Source organism: Cotesia typhae, unplaced genomic scaffold (genome assembly GCF_013202065.1).
Source record: "Cotesia typhae breed Kobodo isofemale line unplaced genomic scaffold, CoteBio_Ctyphae contig_50, whole genome shotgun sequence".
In the NCBI taxonomy this organism is placed as follows: Eukaryota; Metazoa; Arthropoda; class Insecta; order Hymenoptera; family Braconidae; genus Cotesia; species Cotesia typhae.
Genome location: NW_027423758.1, coordinates 1,079,485 through 1,099,581, shown reverse-complemented (window position 1 = coordinate 1,099,581; position 20,097 = coordinate 1,079,485). Strand labels below are relative to the sequence as shown.

The 20,097-nt window shown below is 30.2% G+C and overlaps 3 protein-coding genes across 7 annotated transcripts; 1 reads left to right on the top strand and 2 right to left on the bottom strand.

Moving 5' to 3' along the window:
- Positions 1-129: 129 nt before the first annotated feature.
- LOC141531969 (uncharacterized) lies at positions 130-7,083 on the bottom strand. Its single transcript, XM_074250097.1, has 12 exons — positions 5,618-7,083; positions 5,144-5,415; positions 3,821-4,071; positions 2,817-2,942; positions 2,502-2,741; positions 2,107-2,235; positions 1,655-1,784; positions 1,444-1,566; positions 1,265-1,354; positions 1,059-1,182; positions 539-757; positions 130-362 (listed from the first exon to the last, which is right to left on the bottom strand). Exons 2-12 carry the CDS (start codon positions 5,408-5,410, stop codon positions 130-132), a joined length of 1,932 nt encoding a protein of 643 aa, XP_074106198.1. The 5' UTR covers positions 5,411-5,415; positions 5,618-7,083.
- A 75-nt stretch (positions 7,084-7,158) lies between these two features.
- Ine (solute carrier family 6 member inebriated) lies at positions 7,159-17,209 on the bottom strand. Its single transcript, XM_074250086.1, has 13 exons — positions 17,073-17,209; positions 16,123-16,818; positions 14,626-15,539; positions 13,995-14,185; positions 11,835-11,969; positions 10,997-11,216; positions 10,569-10,836; positions 9,881-10,109; positions 9,659-9,771; positions 9,175-9,315; positions 8,896-9,096; positions 8,468-8,644; positions 7,159-7,879 (listed from the first exon to the last, which is right to left on the bottom strand). The coding sequence occupies exons 3-13, from the start codon at positions 15,525-15,527 to the stop codon at positions 7,694-7,696; spliced, it is 2,763 nt and encodes a 920-aa protein (XP_074106187.1). The 5' UTR covers positions 15,528-15,539; positions 16,123-16,818; positions 17,073-17,209; the 3' UTR covers positions 7,159-7,693.
- Positions 15,289-19,979, top strand: Cpr17 (cuticular protein 17). Of its 5 annotated transcripts, none has more exons than XM_074250136.1 (6): positions 15,289-15,421; positions 17,959-18,035; positions 18,175-18,244; positions 18,354-18,511; positions 18,574-18,839; positions 18,943-19,979. In XM_074250136.1, exons 5-6 carry the CDS (start codon positions 18,828-18,830, stop codon positions 19,393-19,395), a joined length of 465 nt encoding a protein of 154 aa, XP_074106237.1. In that variant the 5' UTR covers positions 15,289-15,421; positions 17,959-18,035; positions 18,175-18,244; positions 18,354-18,511; positions 18,574-18,827; the 3' UTR covers positions 19,396-19,979. The 5 variants fall into 5 exon arrangements, with proteins under 5 accessions (XP_074106237.1, XP_074106235.1, XP_074106236.1 ...); XM_074250134.1 differs by having other exon boundaries at positions 18,162-18,244; XM_074250138.1 differs by lacking the exon at positions 15,289-15,421 and adding an exon at positions 17,149-17,278.
- Positions 19,980-20,097: the final 118 nt, after the last annotated feature.

The window sequence follows — 20,097 nt, the reverse complement described above, 5'->3', positions numbered from 1 at the left end:
TTTTCCTGGAGCTCCAGGCTTCTTTAAATGGTCAATCAGGTTCGGTTGAGACAAACGAATACAGGGGTTAGGACGCAGAGGACCTTGTCTATTTAGGTACCAGAGGTCCCGCCGGGAGTACGGCTCACATCAAAGCGTGTCGTCCTCTCTTAGCCGTCTCATGAAGACCGGCCTTACGTCCTCGAAGAATGTCGGAAGGTCCAGCTCAGCCGCTCGTGCTATTCCGCCATCTTTGCACTCCAGCCAGTATGTATCCATTAGACCTTTACCTTTCACGTCCACTAGGCCGCGATGCTCGATTTTAAAACCTCCCACTGCGTCCAGGGCTTTCTTCATTTCTAAACTTATGTGGATTCGCAGAGCTGGAAATTATTTTTCAGTTATTTTTTGGTTAAAAATATTGACACTGAAATTAGACATCACTTTTTTTTTTAACTAGGTCTAGAAAAATATTTTTTAAATTAATTTTTCTTGATGATTTATCAGTGAGAAATTTTTGTCTTAATTTCAGTAGAAAAATTTGAGGTTATAAACTAACCTTCGCCGGTAGACTCCATTCGGCTCGCTGTGTTGACAGTATCGCCAAATAAACAATAGCGGGGCATTTTTGTACCAACAATCCCCGCAACTACTGGGCCGGTATGAGCACCACTGCGGATTTGTAACCTCTCACCTGGCCGTTTTGGCACTTGGAACACTGATGAAGCCGCTAGAAGATCCAACGCCATTGTTGCTATTTCCGAAACGTGTTTGTCGCCTGGTTAAAAATTAATTTTTTTTTTTTAATAATTTAATTATTAAAACTGTAAAATTATTAAAAAATTCCTTAATAAAAAAAAATTTCTTTAGGTTAACTTTAGTGTCTTTTTTAAATAATATACTGAAGTTAGCTGACAGCCATGAATTTTAAAAATACTTAAAATAAATTTTATTTAAATTTCCACATGTGAAATTTTTAAATAATAATTTTATCGCAACAAAATAATAAAAAAATTTCTGTCAATTAATTTGAGTGTCTTACCGTTGTGTCATATAACAGTTATATAATTGTTAATTACCATTTCTGACAGGTAGCCCGGAGGCAACCATATAAGAGTCGCCAATGGTTTCCACTTTATAAACATCATAACACTCTATACGTGCGTCGAATAACTTGTACACCGAGTTCAGGAATGTCACGACCTAGAAAATAGTTTGATTTATTGCAAGTCTTCTATCCGAATAATTAATTATAATTATTAGAATAATAAAAAAAAAAACTAACCTCTAATGGCGTATTTTCTGCGGCAATTTCAGTGAACCCAACAATGTCGCTAAAGTAAACTGTAACTGCCTCGTAGTACTCAGCGGGCACCTGTATTTGGATTTTAATGAGAGTAATTAGCTTCTAGATACCAAATTGAAGGTTAGTTTTTATTGACATGCATACTGGACGTATTCAACCTGCTGTGTTTGCTTGAGCTGCTGGGCGACGCTCGGCGGCAACATTTGGAAAAGTAAGGTGTCGCTTTTACGCTTTTCACGCTTTAATTCTCGAGCTTTCTGCGCCAAGTTTGCGGCATACATCTATACAAGTAAGACAATAGATTTTTTATTTTTTTATTTTATATTGTTTGGTTTAATAAAGTCATTTATGCAATTATTTTTTATTAACCTGAATAGTTGCGACAGCGTTGCGGACAAGAATAATAATTATCGGTGATATAACGAGCACCAACACGACAATAGCGATCCCTGCTGCTTGTTTATTGCTCGCGTCCTTTAAGGTTGAGTTAACATAGTCTCTGTCAATTAATAAATGGTAATTAATTTTGTTTTTAATTATTAACGAGATGGATAATTTGCTTATTGGCGGTAGTATTTTTTCTATTTAATTATTAAAAATTAAAAGTCGTATAAAAATATTTTTTTAACTAAAGTTCAAAATTTAATTTTATAAAAAAAATGTTTATAATTTAAAAAAAAAAAAATTTTTGTTGTAATATTAAACATTAAAACCATTTATTTTTAAATTTTGGCTTTAATTATATTAAAAATTTATGTTGGATATTTTGTATGTAAATTTAACTTATAAAATCCATAAAAATGATTAAAAGCTATTTTTACCTTATCATATCCCGTAACGCGCTTTGCAATTTACGTAACTCATCAACATACATTGCCATCGAGTCGAAATAAGCTATAGCGTCATCAAAGTTTGGTTCTCGGCGAAAGTTTCTCAGTATTTCATCCCTCCTGAAAAGAAATTAGTATTTAGGGTAAAGAAATTTAATTTTCTATTCAATAGATTTTAATTTAATTTTATAATTATGAAATAAAATTTGTTTTCAAAGTTTGAAAATAAAAATTTGGCCTCAAAATTTTTAAGTAAAAATTTGACTTTAAAATTTTCAAATAAAATTTGTCTCCACAATTTTGAAATAAAATTAGTCTTCAAAATTTGAAAATAAAAAATTAGTGTTAAAAATTTTTAAATAAAAATAAAAAAAAAAAAAAATTACCTAGATTTAATTCTACCGTAACCAGGCATATTGCGCGTGAGTTCAGCATACAAGCTCTTCAAGCTTGGAACATAGGTAAGCGATCCGTTCAAGAGATCTCTTCCAAGCGCTTCGTGTCGAACATAACTGACGTAATTGTCGCCCATGAGTATCCCTCGTCCGAAGTAATTGATACCGTAAACAGAAGCAATGCCAATGCTCTCGATACTCCTCAGCAGGTTTTTAAAAGCTATCAGGTATCTGCGACCGATCAATCAAGCTCTAATTAATTTATTAAAAACCAACTATTGGGTAATGCTTGTTGACAATAATAACCTCCAAACGCCGCTGTTGTCCGTTTCTTTTATCTGATTGGTCAAAATATCTAGCATTGCCGCGTTTACACTGGTGTACCAGGCCATCACTTCGGCCATAGTGCTTTCTTCCGGGCTTATTTTTTCTCTGAAATATAAAATAGCAGATCATTATTAGTTTTATTGAATATTGAGTGATTAAATATATTAATAGAAAAAAAGGAAGATAAATACGAGAATAAAAGACTTGAATTAATGGTTGGTTTAAAAAAGAATATAAAAAGTAAGTTATCGTCGCGCACTATTTGCACACTTTAAATGGGCAAGAGGCGATCATCCATGTCAACCCCTATATCATCAACGTCCAGTATGTTGCTTTGAACGAATTTATTACGCCGTCGTAAACCCGAGGACATTGAAATCGATGTTATTGACTAACGTCAGAGGCACTGGCTTTCATATCGTATCATCATCGCCATCTTATAAATATCCATCACCATCTTTAGGTTATAAAAATACTCACAAAATTGGAATCTGTCAACTTTTTAGATTTTTGTTACTAAATTTAGTGTGAAAAAAATTTTATGCAAAAATTTCAAGTCTAAAAATAAAAAAAAAAATTTTTTTTATCAATTTATTTGATATAAAAATTCTAAAAATAAATTTTTTTATGACACTGAAGTTGTCAGACATTAAAAATTGTTTTTTTAATTTTATATTTTTTTTTTTTTTTTTTTTTTTTTTCCCAAAAAACAAATTTGTTCCAAAAAATTATTTTCTAAAAATTGCATTTTTAATTTTTAAAAATTTATACATGTCAATTTTTTTCATCTTTTTGTCATAATTTATTTGTTAAAAAATTAGAAAAATCTTCTAAATTAATTATCATTAAATTAAAAAAAAAAAAAAATTTCAATATAAATTTTAATAATTGTAATTAATTTATTTATAAGACTTAAAAAAAATTGACAGCTGTTTTTTTCCAAACCTAACCTAACTTATTAACAAAACAAAAAAAAAACTTGCCTAAAGTCATCCAAGCGAGCTTGAAATGCTTCTTTATTAACCACTTCGTAAGTTTGTGTTTTAGACTCATCCCTCGGGACGGAAGCTAGCGGCCAAGTAGTCATGTTCATCAGAGTTTGATCGGTAATAAAATACCGCTGTGTCAAATTGAATCTTAACCGGCTGCCATTTGTGTAAATAAAGAAGGCAACTTCAGAGCGCTCCAATTGCATCCCGGTGACGACCTTACCCAGGTCGGTGGCAATTGTAACCTGACAATCAAAAAGACATAAACGGTGAGTAAAAAGTAATAGAGAATTATTTTTCCACTTTACGTTAGTTAATGGATGAGACAATAGACATTGTAAACATCTTCGAGTACACAAATGTGAATTATTACATTTTAATTATTAGTTACTTCAGCTGAAGAAGGTGCAGAAAGGATGATAGGCGTGCTATATTTACTTGCGACGACACTAATAGTCGATGACTACGTACTACAATACTCTACATACTCCACAATTGATCGATCGGGACATAATAAAAGTTCTTGCTGGATAAATGAGACGAGACTAGTCCTTGGCACAATTTCTTTTCAAATACTTTCATTATTTATTTACAACCATGTTTCTCTACCATTGTTGTTTAAATAGTTTAATTAGTATTTGTTTCTTCATATTTTACATACTTACAGCTGTTTTTAAATTACAACAAGTTTTAAATTGAGTTTTAGAGGTTATGCGGTCGAAGAACTAGGTTATGTTTTTTTTTTTTCTGTACGGATATACAAATCAGCTGTATCTTCTGATTGGACTGGTCAATCTTGATGAAATAAAAAATTAATTAAAGTATTAACAATTCTCAATAGTCATTTTTAATTTGAAATAAATCTGCAAAGTAGTTTTTAAGTTATTTGCAAAATTTAATCCGTACAGAAATTGAAAAAAAAAATTAAAACTTTTATTTCAAGTATTTAAAAATTTTTTTTCTTCATATTTTATAGACTTACATCTGTTTTTAAATAAAAATAATTTTTAAATAGAGTTTTAGAAGTTATGAGCTCCAAGAACTAGGTTATGTTTTTTTTTTTCTGTACGGATATAAAAATCAGCTGTATCTTTTGATTAAATTGGTCAATTTTGATGAAACAAAAAATTAATTAAAGTATTTATAAATCTGGATGGTCATTTTTAATTTTAAATAAATCTGCTAAGTACTTTTTAAGTTATTTAAAAAATTAAATCCGTACAGAAAAAAAATTAAAGCCTTTATTTCAGGTATTTTAAAAAGGAATTTAAGGAAGCTAGAGATTAAATGGAATTTAATATAAAAAAAAAAAAATACCTGAGCCTCAATATCGGATACTTCTTGCCGATAGATAAGTATATCATGAAGAGTATTTGCAGTCTGTACAATAAGCGCAAGTATTGGTATAAAAGGAAGCACGAGCATTTGAAGTAATTGAATCCGGCGACCACGTCGGTGAGCTGGATCAGTCGCGCGCTTCCAGCAGGATTTCTTCTTGGAGGATTTGCTCGTAGATACGTCATCGGAGGACAAACTGCGTACGGAGCTCGATTCGGCCATACACGAGCCGTTACGCGGTGACATAATTCCTGAAAAAAATTAAATTAATTATTTTATTAAACATCCAAATAAAATCCTTTGTGCCGTCTGAAAGCTTGTATATAAGGTAGTTATTACGGCTAATTTAATAATCATCCTCAGTATACAGCTCTTTAAATCTTTAAAATAAAGTATAAAGACAAGTTTATTGGTTTACTAACTAACGCACTTATCTAACATGACAAATTATACCTTAAGTTTGATAATATCTTGTAATTATTGGCTTTAATATCGATCCTTTGATGTTCTCTGTTCTGTCTTTAGTTAATTGTCTACTTCACTCAATATATTCTATTATAAGCTTCGTCCTTGATAATTTAGAGCAGACTGTTATTTTAAATTCTATTACAGAAGTAAACACTATTTTTTAAAATAACAATTATTTTTTTATTTTATTTTTAAATATCAGTTTTTAAATCAAAGCGATTCTGATTAATAAACATGATATGTACATTTTAGATTTTATATTCATAAGTTTTCTTATTAAATGCTCGAGAATGCAAATACATGATTGACATTTAATTAATCTTCACTTTTTTTTTTTTTTTTTTTTTTTTTTTTTTTTAATTAATTAATTTAAACTAAGTCACCTTTTTTTAATTAATTAATTAATTTAAACTACTCCAAGTAAGTCAACAACTTAGACAATAATAAAATACATATGCATCCTTTCGATTTAATAACACGTGAGCTTAACTGCGAGCAACAAGTTGCTCGATATCACACAAGTCAAAAATTCAAGCTTTTACAATTTTTTTCTTATTAAAATTACACTTTTAATTTTTAGATTAAAAATTTAAACAATAATTAATTAAATTTATATTAATTTTTAATTATGGTTTTTATTTTTAATTTTTTTTTTTTAAAGTGTAATTTTATTTTGTTCATAAAGTGTGATTCTTACAGAAGACGAGAGCTTGCGAGTACGCACGAGAGCTTACTGAGATGATAACCCTCGTGAGAGCAATACAGTTGCTTGGTGTACACTGTATGCATGGACATGAACCAGGGAGAGAAGAGAGAAGCTTTCTAGGTACCGCGCAACCCTCATTGTCCCCACCCTGCTCATCACTTCACTTATATTACATTACACTCAAGTGTATATGATGCTCTGTCATCTGGAAAACTACTATGTTGACCAATTTAGACACTTTTCATCCCTTACATACATTCATACATTATACATACATATTTTTTAATATATCGTTCTATTAATTACTTAAATACTTAAATATCCTTTTTAAAAAGCTCTAAAATAAGGTAAAAGTCCCAATTATTGACACCCTAAATTATTTTTGAATATATTTAATCATCTTTAATAAAAATATCTATCATATAAATATTTATTAATTAAAAAATTGAAAAAAATTACTGACAGTTCAAAATATTAAATATTAATATGATTTTTTTTTTTTTTTAAATTAATTGGACCTTTTACCTTATCCTTTTTTCTTTTTAAAATTTTAGAAAAATTTTTAAAAAAGCTCTTAAATATTTTTAAATTAAAAATATTGTTCCGCCTTTTTAGCACTCAACGTTCAGATGATTGAATTAATTAATTTGCGATAAAACAAAAGAGCTCTTAAAACTATGCCATACATGTATGGTAAATATCGACAACCGAGAGTATATGGAAGACTTTATGTGTATATATTATATATATATATATATATATATATATATATATATATATATATATATATATATATATATATATATATATATATATATATATATATATATATATATCACTCTGTAAACTAAATTATCTATAAATATCATCAAAACAAGTAAAGAGTTTTCTACAATTATTTATATACCGGTAATAGAATAGAAGTATCGTTTTTGGCCACCTTAGCACCATTTTTAACCAGTTAACATTTGAATTAATTTATAAAAAATTGTAAAATTAAAACCATATTTTTTGTTGAGTTTTAAAAAATTTATATTAAAACACATTGAGTTTGTAATGGTTTATAAATATAAATTAATTTATATAAAAACGGTACAGTGGCCACAAACGGTACTTCTACCCTAATAATAATAAAAATAGTATTTTAATCGTTGTAATATCGCAGTCTTGGCATGCATGTGATTCAGAAATTTATAAATAGGTAATTTCAACTAATCGGCTTCTATTTTATGTGATAAATGGCCACTCTTTGGTCAGCCGGGTCTATTGTTTGACTATATTGAATTATAAATAATTGTTTTTTATGAATATTATCTAACTTAGCTATTGATAATTAATTGGTGTTATTATTATTATTATGTTTTAGACTTTGCGGGTATTATTGTGATGGGTACGTTATTTATCAGACTGTTCATTTCTTGGAGTGGTTGTTTGATTTGCTCCTTATCGGTATCCGATAAATTATGCAGCGGATTTGCGCAGTATTCCTGACGACATACTTTGCAGGCCTCAAAATGTGATCTAATTGAATTGCGTAGTTTCTGAAATAAAAATAGAAATTTTATATCTTCAATAACATCATAAGGTGACAAGATGTTAGTTATTATTATTATTATTATTGTATAAAATTTTTAATAATAATAAATTTATTTTACAAGTTAAAAAATTATTATTAATTTGATTAAAAATAATTAAAAAATTAAATTGAATATAATCAATCACCCTCTAGATTGAAAATTGACAACCGATAAGATTCTTCGCACAAACTTGACCATTAATTTACCAGAAAGGTCAAAGGTAATCGATTTTACCCATAATCGCTTTAAATCAAAATAAATTTTCCTCACCAATGAAAATAATTTCATAAAGTAAAAATTACGTAATAAGTAACAAAAAAAAAAAAAAAATATGATCAAAAATTACGGTGTGACCTTTAAAAAATAAAATAATTCTTGCCGCAATCGGACGAATTATAATTTGCGGATCAATTGAACTAGTGATTGTAAAGTAGTTATTACATAATTAAAAAAAAAGAAAAAAAAACTTTTTATCCGATTGTTAATTATTAATAATCAGCAAAAATTAGTGAAGGTTGAACAAGCAACGTTTGTATTGCTAAATAAAAATACCTCGGTGAAAGTAACGCCCTCGGCTCTAATTAATACGTAGACGGCAAATGATGGAATGCAGATCAGTGACAAGGACGCTATTCCCCAACCAACAGCTTCTGCCCACCATGGATACTGATAAGCTCCATTGCCATACGTTGGACTTTGATAATCAATCAAACTAAATACCCATACCGACTAAACAAACAAAAACATCATTGGTCATTATTAATATCATTAATAATTCTTCTTTTGGAATGGTCAAAAAAATTTTTTTAATATTTTTTTAATATCATAGTCAAATAAAAATACCCGGAGGCTAAAATAATTTCATATACTTTTTATGCAATTCATTTGATAAATTTTTATCGCGTGAATGTTTTTTTTTTAGCCTGAGGGTACTCGGCCAGAATGTTAACTCACAAATAATAAAAATAAAATACGGTTACCATTATCAGAAGAGGTGCTGCTATAAGCCAGCAAAATTGAATGTACATCGATGGAACTCTTCCAGTCATTTCCGAGACATTGCTACACAGTCTTCGCACGCCGTAGAACCACGATATTGCGATAACTTCAAAGAATGCCAAGAACATGATAGAAATCGATGCTGCATAATGATCAATCAGTTGAAAGAAATATATTCCACCCTAAATAATTATATTTAACAATAATGTAAATATTAATTAATTAATTAAATTTATTTTTTTTTTAATAATTTAACTTACCTGTGACACATTGGGCAATCCGCAGATAAAAGATACAGCGCAAATAATAAGAACTAACATTTCGTGACAAAGTAAATTTTTTTTTACCCAATTGGGAAAACCGTCTTGTATTGACGTCACTACCACTTCAACAACAGCAAACTGAAAAAAATTTTATTTTAAATTAAAATTTAATTTTTTTAAGCATTAGAAAAATTATTTAAAAATTATAAGCACTTATAATTTTTTAATTATTTTTTTTAAGAGATTAATATAAAAATTAAAATAAAAATATAAAAATACTGGAGAAAATTTCCTTATTCTCTTAATTATTTAAATTAATATTTTATAAATTAAAATTAATGCATTGCTTTACGATATAAAAAGGAGTTTCACTATTAATAGATTTATATTAAATAAAAATAGAGGATGAGGAACTAGATGATAATTATATCAATAATTATCATTTATAGTTAGTTATAAATATTCGTGAAATGATACGTACTTGACTATTCAATGAGAGACAGACGAGCATAAAGAAAAATAAAACGGCCCACAATTGGGACGCGGGCATCTTCGCCAAGGCCTGAGGATACACGACGAACACCAGACCAGGTCCTTGAATATAAATAAAATGTTAAATACCAAACGGTATTGGGTTTACAAATAGAAACTTTTAATGCTTAACATACGTAACACCAACATAAATATAAATATATACACATACCATCGGTGAGTACCGCATTAACGGTAGTATTATGTTCAACGGCAATATTGCCGATTACTGCGAAGGCAAATATGCCCACGAGCAAGCTACTCAATCCATTTATCAGCGAAACCGCAAGAGTATCCACAAAGATATTGTTATGAAACTTATTGTAGCTCGCAAAGGATATCATCGAGCCAAATGCGATCCCGTACGAATTGAATATTTGAGCTGCTGCGTTCACCCAGACCTGCAATTAATTAACTTTAAAATATTTTTCAGTAAATTTATAGCAATTAAATTATTATAAAAAAAAATTTTTTAAGTATTTTTTTATTGTAATTTATTTTATATAAAAATTAAATTTTTAATAATTAAATTACAAGTAAAAAAATTACACTTAAGGTAAAAGCCCTAATTATTGACATTTATTTATTTATTTTTTTTTTTTTAATTAATATTTAATATTTTGAACTGACAGTAATTTTTTTATATTTTTCAATTTTTTAATTAATTAAAATTTAATAAAAATTTATATGATAGATATTTTTATTAAAGATGATTAAATATATTTAAAAATAATTTAGGGTGTCAATATTTAGATCCCTGTTAATAATTGGGGCTTTACCTTATTTAATTTTTATAAAAAAAATTCTTAAATGTAATTAAAAATTTATTTTAGGTATTAAAAGTAAAGTGATTTTGTTACCTTGGCATTACCTAGTAATTCCCATCGTGGACGAAAGAAAAACTGTAAACCTTTGTCAGCTCCGGGCAGAGTGAGAGCGCGGAGAAGAAACCCAAAAATCAGAAGGAACGGAAGGGTCGCAGTTAAATAGCGGACTTGAGCCGAGGACTTGATGGACTTCCATATTGAGAAGTAGACAATAATCCAGGCGGTGAGCAAGCAGGCGACTATTTCCCACCTGAGGATCCCTGGCTCCTCGATTCCAGCACTGATCTGGAGTACTTTCTTGCTAAAGTCATACAAGATGATCCACCGTTATTCGTGATTTGAATCGGTAAGCTTGCCTAGCACCGATTTTATTGTTAATATTATTTTTTTTTAAGTATAAATAATTCTCGCAAGCTCATTATTTATCATTTTATTTGAAGAACTAACGAAAGTCCAGTTACTCGAAAAATTCTTCCGACGGTGTCCGGGAAGTGTTGGGTTTACTGCGGTTACCGTGAGCTTCCGGGTGCCAGCAGGCTGGGGTGTTCCACGAGTTGTTGCAGTTCGCCCACGGGTGCTCGTACTTAAATGCAGTGAAGAAGTAATATATCGCGTAGGCTATTATTACGTTGTGATATGTTGACATTAGGAATGATATCACCACCGATGACAAACCGGCACCTGTTTAACAAAAATTTTTTTTATTATTTTTTAAATTAGTATCTTAATTCTTATTTTTATCGCGGCGATTTTTTATCATCAGTAAAATCATAAGAATTTTTCATTACAATTTTTTTTTTCATATTATCAGTTCTGATAAAAAATTATTGAGTAAAAATATGTCAGGGATTTGTTTATTTATAAAACAATGTGAAAAAAAAAAATATTTTTGTGATGATTTATTTATAAATATTTTTTTTTAAATAAATATTTATTTTTTACTCATTAAATTAAAGTCGGATTTTACTCAAACAAAAAATAACTGAATTTTTAATTTAAAACTTTTTCATAAAACCACAGGAGGTCAAGACTTTTTTTTATGGTAATTTATTATTCATAACTAATAAATTAATTTTTTTCTCTAGAGGTCAAAAAAACTCCATCTAAAAATAAACAGAGTTCGTTGGACAAAAATTGTTTATTTATTTTATTTTATGACTAAGATTATTTTTAAAGTTACTCAATCGGTAAAAAAATTTTCTTGTTTGATCAGTGTTCCCAATGTTCCTTCAAGGAACTTGTTTCAATATGGCGGTGGTGTTTAGAAACAATTACAAAGTTTCAAAAAATGAAACTCACCTTTAAATAAAGGACAAATTTGTCCCAAAGCACCAATAGGACCTCGTCTGGTGAATTGCCCGACGGCAAGTTCCATGTACAGCAATGGAACTCCGCAAACAATGAGAATAATAAAGTACGGGATCAAAAATACACCTGAAAAAAAAAAAAAAAAAAAAAAAAAAAAAAAAAAAAAAAAGGTAAATATTAATCTAAAAATTAAAAATAAGTTGGCAAATATTAACTAAAAACAAACGTTCCAGGTGATATAATCATCTATTATAATTTATATAGCCTACAAATAGAAGGCTCAATATTTTGATATTGTTGGTAATTGATGAATACAAGTAACAAGTTTACTAAGCAAACGTAACTCATACATCGATCTTGCATTACTTGGGGAAACTTCCGCTTCATAACACGCAACTGCGTTTGTTCGTTTTGACATAAAGAATAATTTATTTATTATTCATATTATTAAACTCTATTATTACTCGGCAGTAATAACAGAATTAAATAGAAGAGCACACATATTAATAATAATAATGGATAAATAAAACAAAGGATAGTTGTAATACGCAAATCGGATCGCAAAATGACCGATAAAAGATCTATTTACATTCACGTGGAACCTTGTCGAATTGCATCACATGCTCAGAATAAATCTTCTCGCGGTGTCACGATTTTTTTTTTCGCTAATGACGTGTTTGCGTTTTTTTTTTTTTTTTACATTTAATTTTAAATTAAAAAATTTATTTAATAACACAAATATCTAAAGAATTCATTCATTCATTATTTTATCAATAAACGTGATTATACTGAGCATACCACGTGAATTTAATTACTTGTTGGTCATTTGTTATTAAATATCATATTTTGCATTAGTCATTATTCACAGCATTATCATCCTCGAGTTATAAATTAAATACTAAATTTATTATTTATTATTACACGTGTACAAAGTACAAAAATACGTAAAATTTTATTTGTCGGCATTGTTATGCAATTAATAAAGTGGTTGATAAGGATAAATTTCAATTATATCCTCGGATGAATCATAGAGAGTAATTTAAAGAAGAAATAGAATAAGATAAAATTATGAGGATGATAATGATCAAGACAATAGTTGGCAAACTATCAACTTGATACGATTTACAAGACCGTAAATATATACATGTATATTAACACGGGAGTGATCTTGCTCTTCTTCTTCTTGTTCTATGACACCTACGCGTGAGACTATTAATTATTTGTTACAAGGGCACGTTAACGCACGTAACGCACGCGACAAAAGTAGGTGTTGAATTACAAGTAATTTAAAAACGTTAAAACCACTCTTGTATGTGTAACACCGGAGGAAACGGACGTCGCGCAATCCCGCTCGGGAACTTGATACATGACCTTGGATACTTAATCCCATCTTTCATCTTCGCTGATATTAATAATGATAATCCCGACGATCCTGCTGTAATAGAGAAATGCGTTATTAACTACCAAGTCGCTGGTTAATCAATCATACCATCCGATATCTCTACAAGTTTCTTCATCAAGTTTTAACCTCTTGTTAGATTAGTTGGCGCCCAACAATCGCTTTTTAATATTAGTACTAAAAAAACTCCGACGGAGGGCGCATGGTTGCTAAAATTTCTCCTAGTAGAAGAGTTAAATTTGAGATTATTTAACTTCCATAAAAATTAAGAATTATTATTCGTACTTATAAAAAATAATTTGAAGTTTTTTCAGAGAAAAATTTCCACAAGGGTTCAAAATTTCTAAAAAAAAAAATTTTTAATCAACAGCTACAATAAAAAAATTAAATTATTATCTAACGCTATTAAACACAGCAATATAACCTCTTAAGTGTAGCGCTTGAAGTTGTTAAATCACCTGTCTAATTCTAATAACCACTCGACAAAAACGTCCGCTGCTCTCTGCTGTAGTGAGAATTATCGTACTAGATCGTTTAATATCATCAAGGCATCATAAATCAGCGTATCCACTGACCTTGCTTTGTAGCAGGACAATGGGTTTAATAATTTTATATCTACATCTATCTGATTTATCTACCACCACTAAAGCAACTCAAATACTATTACTGCTAAGCCGGACGTTTTTGACAATTAAAAGACACGGATTTCCTGGTTCTCAGGTTAATTATAAGCGGATATCTCAAGTACTTACCGCCACCGCTGCTGTAACACAAGTACGGAAATCTCCATACATTACCAAGACCTACGGAATACCCAACGCAGGCCAAAACAAACTGGATTTTATTTGCCCAGTGAGGTCGTTTTGGTTGATGATAATCGCTCAAGTCGTCGAATGTCCCGTAGTCATCGGTGTCTGACGTCGACATATCATCATCCAGAGGCCTAAAAATTATATCACAACTTATTATCTTAAATATGTGATAAATCCTCGAGTAAATAGACGGAGTTAAGTAAACAAACATCATGAGTTTTATCTTTACACTTGACAATTTCATGATGGGTAGATAATGACTTTGTCACATTATTTAATTATAGAGAGCAAAAAAAAAAAAAATAAACAATAAATTATAAACTTATAATAATGCCAGATTATACTCAGTAATATCTGTGGTGAAAAAAAATTTCAGATAGTAACTAGTATAATCGAGATTATACTGGGTGATATCTGAGATTATACTCATTGTCATCTGGATTATACTGGCTACTATCTGAATTTTTTTTTTTTTTTTTTTTTTTACCCAATATAATTTGGGATGATAACCAATGTCATCTGTCATTGTAATAGTAGAATGTAAATAATAAATAAATAATATTTAACTTACAGAGACTGAACCATGTTCAGCAATTCGGACGGCGATGTTGGGACCCGTCTTATGGTCAATTTTCGGCCATCGGAGGATCCCAGTCCAATGGAAGCCAGGGAGCGAATCGAGACGGACTCATGGAACGGCGCTCCGCGAGCTGGAGACTGGCTTGGAGTAGCGTCGGAGAAGCTGATCGAGGCCCAGCTGGTAGTCGGCTGCTGATGATGCTCCTCGGTGGCGTTAGACTTGAGCGAACGCATGCTTGGATACCGATGTCTGCCTCCGTACAATTCAACTCCGCGATTAAATCTTCCGTGGGTTGAGTTTTCGCGGTGCAAACCGTTCTGATCGCGATGGTGGCTGTGATGATGGTGATGATGGTTGTGATTCGGATGATGATGACCGTTCACGGACTCCCGATGGAAACTGTTATCACGGCTAATCCGCATCGTTAATTCCTCGTCCCTTCTTCTTGACTTGCTATCTTGAAAGCTCTCGGCGCTGCTATTACGACTGCAGCTTGATTTTTTGCTTATTAAATTCCCGTTCCCGCTTCCGGTAGAGCTGGTGGTGGTGGTATGACCTATCTGAGCACTAGGATTACTACCACTTACTGTTGGCACAATAAAAATCCTACGGCTGCCAGCTGAGAGCAGCCTTCCTCGCTCCCGCTCGTGATCACTCAGATCAGAATCGTCGTTGCAGGTGTAATTGTTGCTGTAATTATTCTGCTGCCCGAGATTCATCACTGCGATCTGATGAGTACTCGTATCTAAATCCTCGGAGCTCTCTTCCTCCATTGTGCTCATTTTACGTATGTTTATTGGCTTTGTTATTATTCCTATTCGCGAGTTACTGTGCGGCATTGATTGTGCTTTTAGTAAGGCTAATTTTGAAGCTTCTATTGTTGATAAATCCATTATTCTTTAAGTCTGTAAAAATATTTATTTATTTATTTATTTATTATTATTAATTTTTAATTTAATAATTAAATAATTAAAAAAAAAAAAAATTGAAAAGTTATTGAAAACTTAATAAATTTCTTGATAATTATTTTAAGTATAAACAAATAAATATTTAGAATAAAAATAACCGCATTGTTGGGAAGAAATAAAAAAAATATTTTAAACAAAGCATTTATAAGAGGTCAGAGCGACAAAAATTTTTTTTTGTTCTAACCCCTTTTAGTTTCTAATTGAATTACTTTATGACTAAATTATAGTCCGGTAGCGAGAATGCGAATTGAGTATAATATACAAAACAATTGAATTTTATTTGTTAATTTAGATAAATAAGGCTTAACTATATAAATTTAATAATAATATCGATATTTTTACAAACTGATTAATAATATTCTTTATCATAATTCCTGTAATATCTCTCTAATGAAATTTAAACAATATTATCTGAAGAAATAATTATATAATTTAAAAAATTAGATTATAAACTGACATAAATACGGTAATTGTTAAAAATAATAATTAAAAAAAAAAATAATAATAATAATAATAATACCTTGAGTTTGCTCCTGTGGTTGCGGTAAACGTATATAACAATCACTTAATCTCTTAAACTTGTCTTCCGCTGATGCTTTTATTAGCAGAAAACGTAACCCGGGTGAATGTAGGCCACGGAATCAAATTTTTGAGTAGTAAAATCACTTATTGCCGCCCGAGTAAATAAATTACATCCATTTTAAACAATAGTAAACACTTGGAAGAAATAAAAATAAATAGTGATTTGTAAATAAAAATATATAACAAGAAAACACCTAATCACCCGACGATATCTTGATGGGAATGATATCCACAAGACTCGGCGATCTCTTTAAATACCTTCGTCATCTTAAATATCACCTGCACATACAAGTATAAATTGTAACGATAAATAAAATATAATAATATAATATATTTTAAGTGATAATTATTAAGTGATAGCACAAGTGTTAAACACGTGGCGGTAGTTTTTTATTGCCTTCACTGCCAATAAAACTTGTGAGTTATTTAAGATCTCCGGGGAAGTTTGTTGTTCCAAGTGTCTTAAGATCTAGTTCCTCAGATCGTCCAGTTAGCTTTCCAGATAAAATCAATGACTAACTTGCGCTGACGCGGTAATAATCTAGCTCAACTCTAGAATGATCGAGTACGCAACCGGATACTGTCTGACAATGATCCGTCAATCTTGCCAGTAGATTTTAATCCGCTCTGAAGCCTGTTAAATACAACAACATTTCACACCAATTAATATTGTGTTAATAAGTGATAAATAAATAATTATTATGTTAATTAATAATTCTATACTCTCAATAACTTATACATTAGTGGCTTGACTTGCGAAAATAAATTTACCGGACATTTTATAATTTTTATTATTAAAAAATTTATTTTTTAAAATTCTACAAGTGCAAATTTTTTTGTGTTTTAATTTAATTATTAAATGTCTGGTAATTTCACTATCATTCTTACCTTAATCTCACCATGCGTGCTTGCCACGCGGCTACGTTACTAAACCGGACAACCTGGGACCTGGGACGATCTCGCGGTCGCGCCCGTGATAATGGAACCGAGGTAGACCGAGTAGGAGCTACACTGCCGAACCGGACCGAAAGCGCGACAACCGCGCAATGCGAATCTCTAGTCATTGTAACACTTGCCCAGCTTTAACCACACATGTAATTATATCTATATATATATATATATATATATATATATATATATATATATATACATATCACAGCACATCTATAAATATTAACATATATATAAATATATAAATGTATACTTACATTTGTCTGCTGACATGTGTTTATATGAATTTTTTATTGCACAAAGTGAGAGGCAGAGATTTTTTGCCACAGAAATTCTGATCGATGCTCAACTGTTTTATCGAGCCGCCTAACTCTTTTATTATTTTACCAGTAGATGGCTTGAATATTTTATTTTATATCATCTAAATTAAAATAGTCTTCTAATCCTCTAAATTAAAATAAAAATAAGTGTGAAGTTAACTAAGTATCGAATTATCGCAAAAATATGGTTCCTGATTCCCTATTGGCTGAAAAATCAAACCGCGCAATTTAAATTTCTAATCCTCTAAATTAAATTAGATGAAATAAAAATATCTTTAAAAATTCTGGGATTCCCTCGACGATCTGAAAAATAAAAATGAATTAAAAATTTGCGATAATATTATTATACAATTTTATATTAAAATAAATTAAAATAAGTGTTAAAACTAACTAACAAATTATCGCAAAAATATGGTCCCCGATTTTTTATTGGCTAAAAAATCAAAGCGCGCAATTTAAATTCCTAATTCACCTTAATAATGTTTATTGTTTTAATATTTTAGGTTATTGGCCTTCATCTTTAAAAATTATGGGATTCCCCTGACGATCTGAAAAATAAAAATGAATTAAAAACTGCCAGGTAATATTATTATCCAATTTTATATTAAAATAAAATAAAATCCAAGGTTAGAAATTTAGCGAAAATATTTTTTTATATTTAATTAATTGATAAGTATGCTAATAAAAGCGAATAAATAAATAATAGACAGGATCAATAGGTAAACAATCTGGGAGTTATTAAGCGGCATGTAAATAAAACACCTTTCACTTGATATTAAATCCTCGGTAGTGAGTATACATGTACAGTAACTTTGTATCAATGTATATTTATATATAAATATACATTATCGATATACATTCAAAATCACAATTATAAGATTAACGATAAAACTTACAGGGCGTTTTTAATGCTGACAGCGACAGGCAGGTTCAGGGGGCCAAGGACTAACTTCAATTAATAGGCATCGTTTCCCACGATAATGATGCTCGCAATTTTGTCAAACAAAGGATTTAATGGGCCCTTCAGGTGCTGAAAAAAATTAAAAAAAATGACAGGTTAGTACACAGGAGCACTTTTATTTTAATAATTGAGATTATATCATATTAAATATTTTTAGGAGGAATATTGCGCCAAATTAACCACTTTCCTGGGTTATGTAAAGCCTAGACGTTGGTGTAGACGGACGGTATAAAGGTCGGCTGTGCCCCCAGCTGCCCAAGAGTTGCTCGCGAACTTCACAACAGCAACCATCAGCGGTCTGATCTTTATATGGGACATTGCTGTTTTCTTCTTACGGATTTGTACTTACGTTCACTGCTGCAGTGACTGTTCGACTTTCTCGGACATTTTCTGAAAACAAACAGTGTTAAAATGCAGATTCTGGTGAGTAATATACAATAATATACAATAATAATTTTATTTTTAATTACTAACTTAAAAAAAAAATTTTTTTTTTGATAAAATTATTAAAAATTGACATTTACAGCTGATTGCAGGAATTTTGAGTGTGACAAGTGCGCAGTATTTTCGCGAGCCAGAAAAAGTAATCAGCGACTCGCGAAATGTCGGCGACCGTCTTGGAAAATATTCCGTGGCTTATGAAACAGACGGTGGAATCTTGCAGAAGGAGTTCGGCTCTCGCAAATACGAGGGAACCCCCGACGAGGCACAGCTGATTCAAGGCTCCGTTCAGTATATTTCTCCAGAGGGCGAGTCTGTGTCGCTGAGCTGGACCGCGGACGAATTTGGCAGCCAGATTGTTGGGTCTCACATCCCAACGCCGCCGCCGATCCCGCCGGAGATCCAGAGGGCACTAGAGTGGCTGAAGAAACAGCCGTCTACCACCGAGGAGAACTACGACGAGGTTACTCAGGCTCCCAAAGAAGAAAAAAATAACAATAAAGATCCTAAATTAAGGAATCAGATCAGACGCAATTAATATTTTTTTTTTTTTTTTTTTTACGCTATTAGTATTAATAATTAATAATTAATAATATTTTAAATTACATTTGTAATATAAAGTTCATTTTATTTTATATTTGATTGCTAAAATTATTGTGACTGCTGTTAGTTCGTTAAGTTGTATTTATAGATTATTTTTAGGATTATTATTCACTCTCACTTTCACTGGACGCAGATCAACTTGTACCAGACGCTCAGAATCTTCACAACTCGGTCAACACAATCTTTTATTTATTATCTGTAATTGTATTATTTTTATAATTTATATTTACAAATTAATATAATAAATTTTTAACGTCCGAAGAGTATTTACTATATTTGTATACAAATGATTTATTTCTAAATAAATTATTATTATTATGTAAACGTGTTGTTAAGTAATTCCTTAGGCCTGTAATTAGGTATAAGTAATTGATAGTGAGGCTAATGTCAATAATTGGCTACTTATTTTGATTTATTGGCTGTTAGATAATTGCACTATTTAAAATAAATAATTAATCATGGATTTATTTCTTCTTTCTAATTTTATAAATTAAAAAAATTAAATATATGATCTTCAATAACTTAATTTAAAATAAATAACCTATTAGACTACATTTCTTCTTTTTAATTTTTTTTAACAATAATAAATTAATATTAATAAAGAAGAAATTGTATAATAATTAAATCTTTTAATAGA

Excerpts from the sequence above, each read along its gene's own strand:
- LOC141531969 (XM_074250097.1), bottom strand. The coding sequence starts at position 5,410 with ATGTCACCGCGTAACGGCTCGTGTATGGCCGAATCGAGCTCCGTACGC. Across the intron at positions 1,785-2,106 it reads GCGTTACGGGATATGATAAG|AGACTATGTTAACTCAACCT; the intron begins GTAAAAATAGCT and ends ATTAATTGACAG. Across the intron at positions 1,355-1,443 it reads AGCTCAAGCAAACACAGCAG|GTGCCCGCTGAGTACTACGA; the intron begins GTTGAATACGTC and ends ATCCAAATACAG.
- Ine (XM_074250086.1), bottom strand. The coding sequence starts at position 15,527 with ATGGATTTATCAACAATAGAAGCTTCAAAATTAGCCTTACTAAAAGCA. Across the intron at positions 10,110-10,568 it reads AATTACTAGGTAATGCCAAG|GTCTGGGTGAACGCAGCAGC; the intron begins GTAACAAAATCA and ends AATTAATTGCAG. Across the intron at positions 9,097-9,174 it reads GATTGCCCAATGTGTCACAG|GGTGGAATATATTTCTTTCA; the intron begins GTAAGTTAAATT and ends ATAATTATTTAG.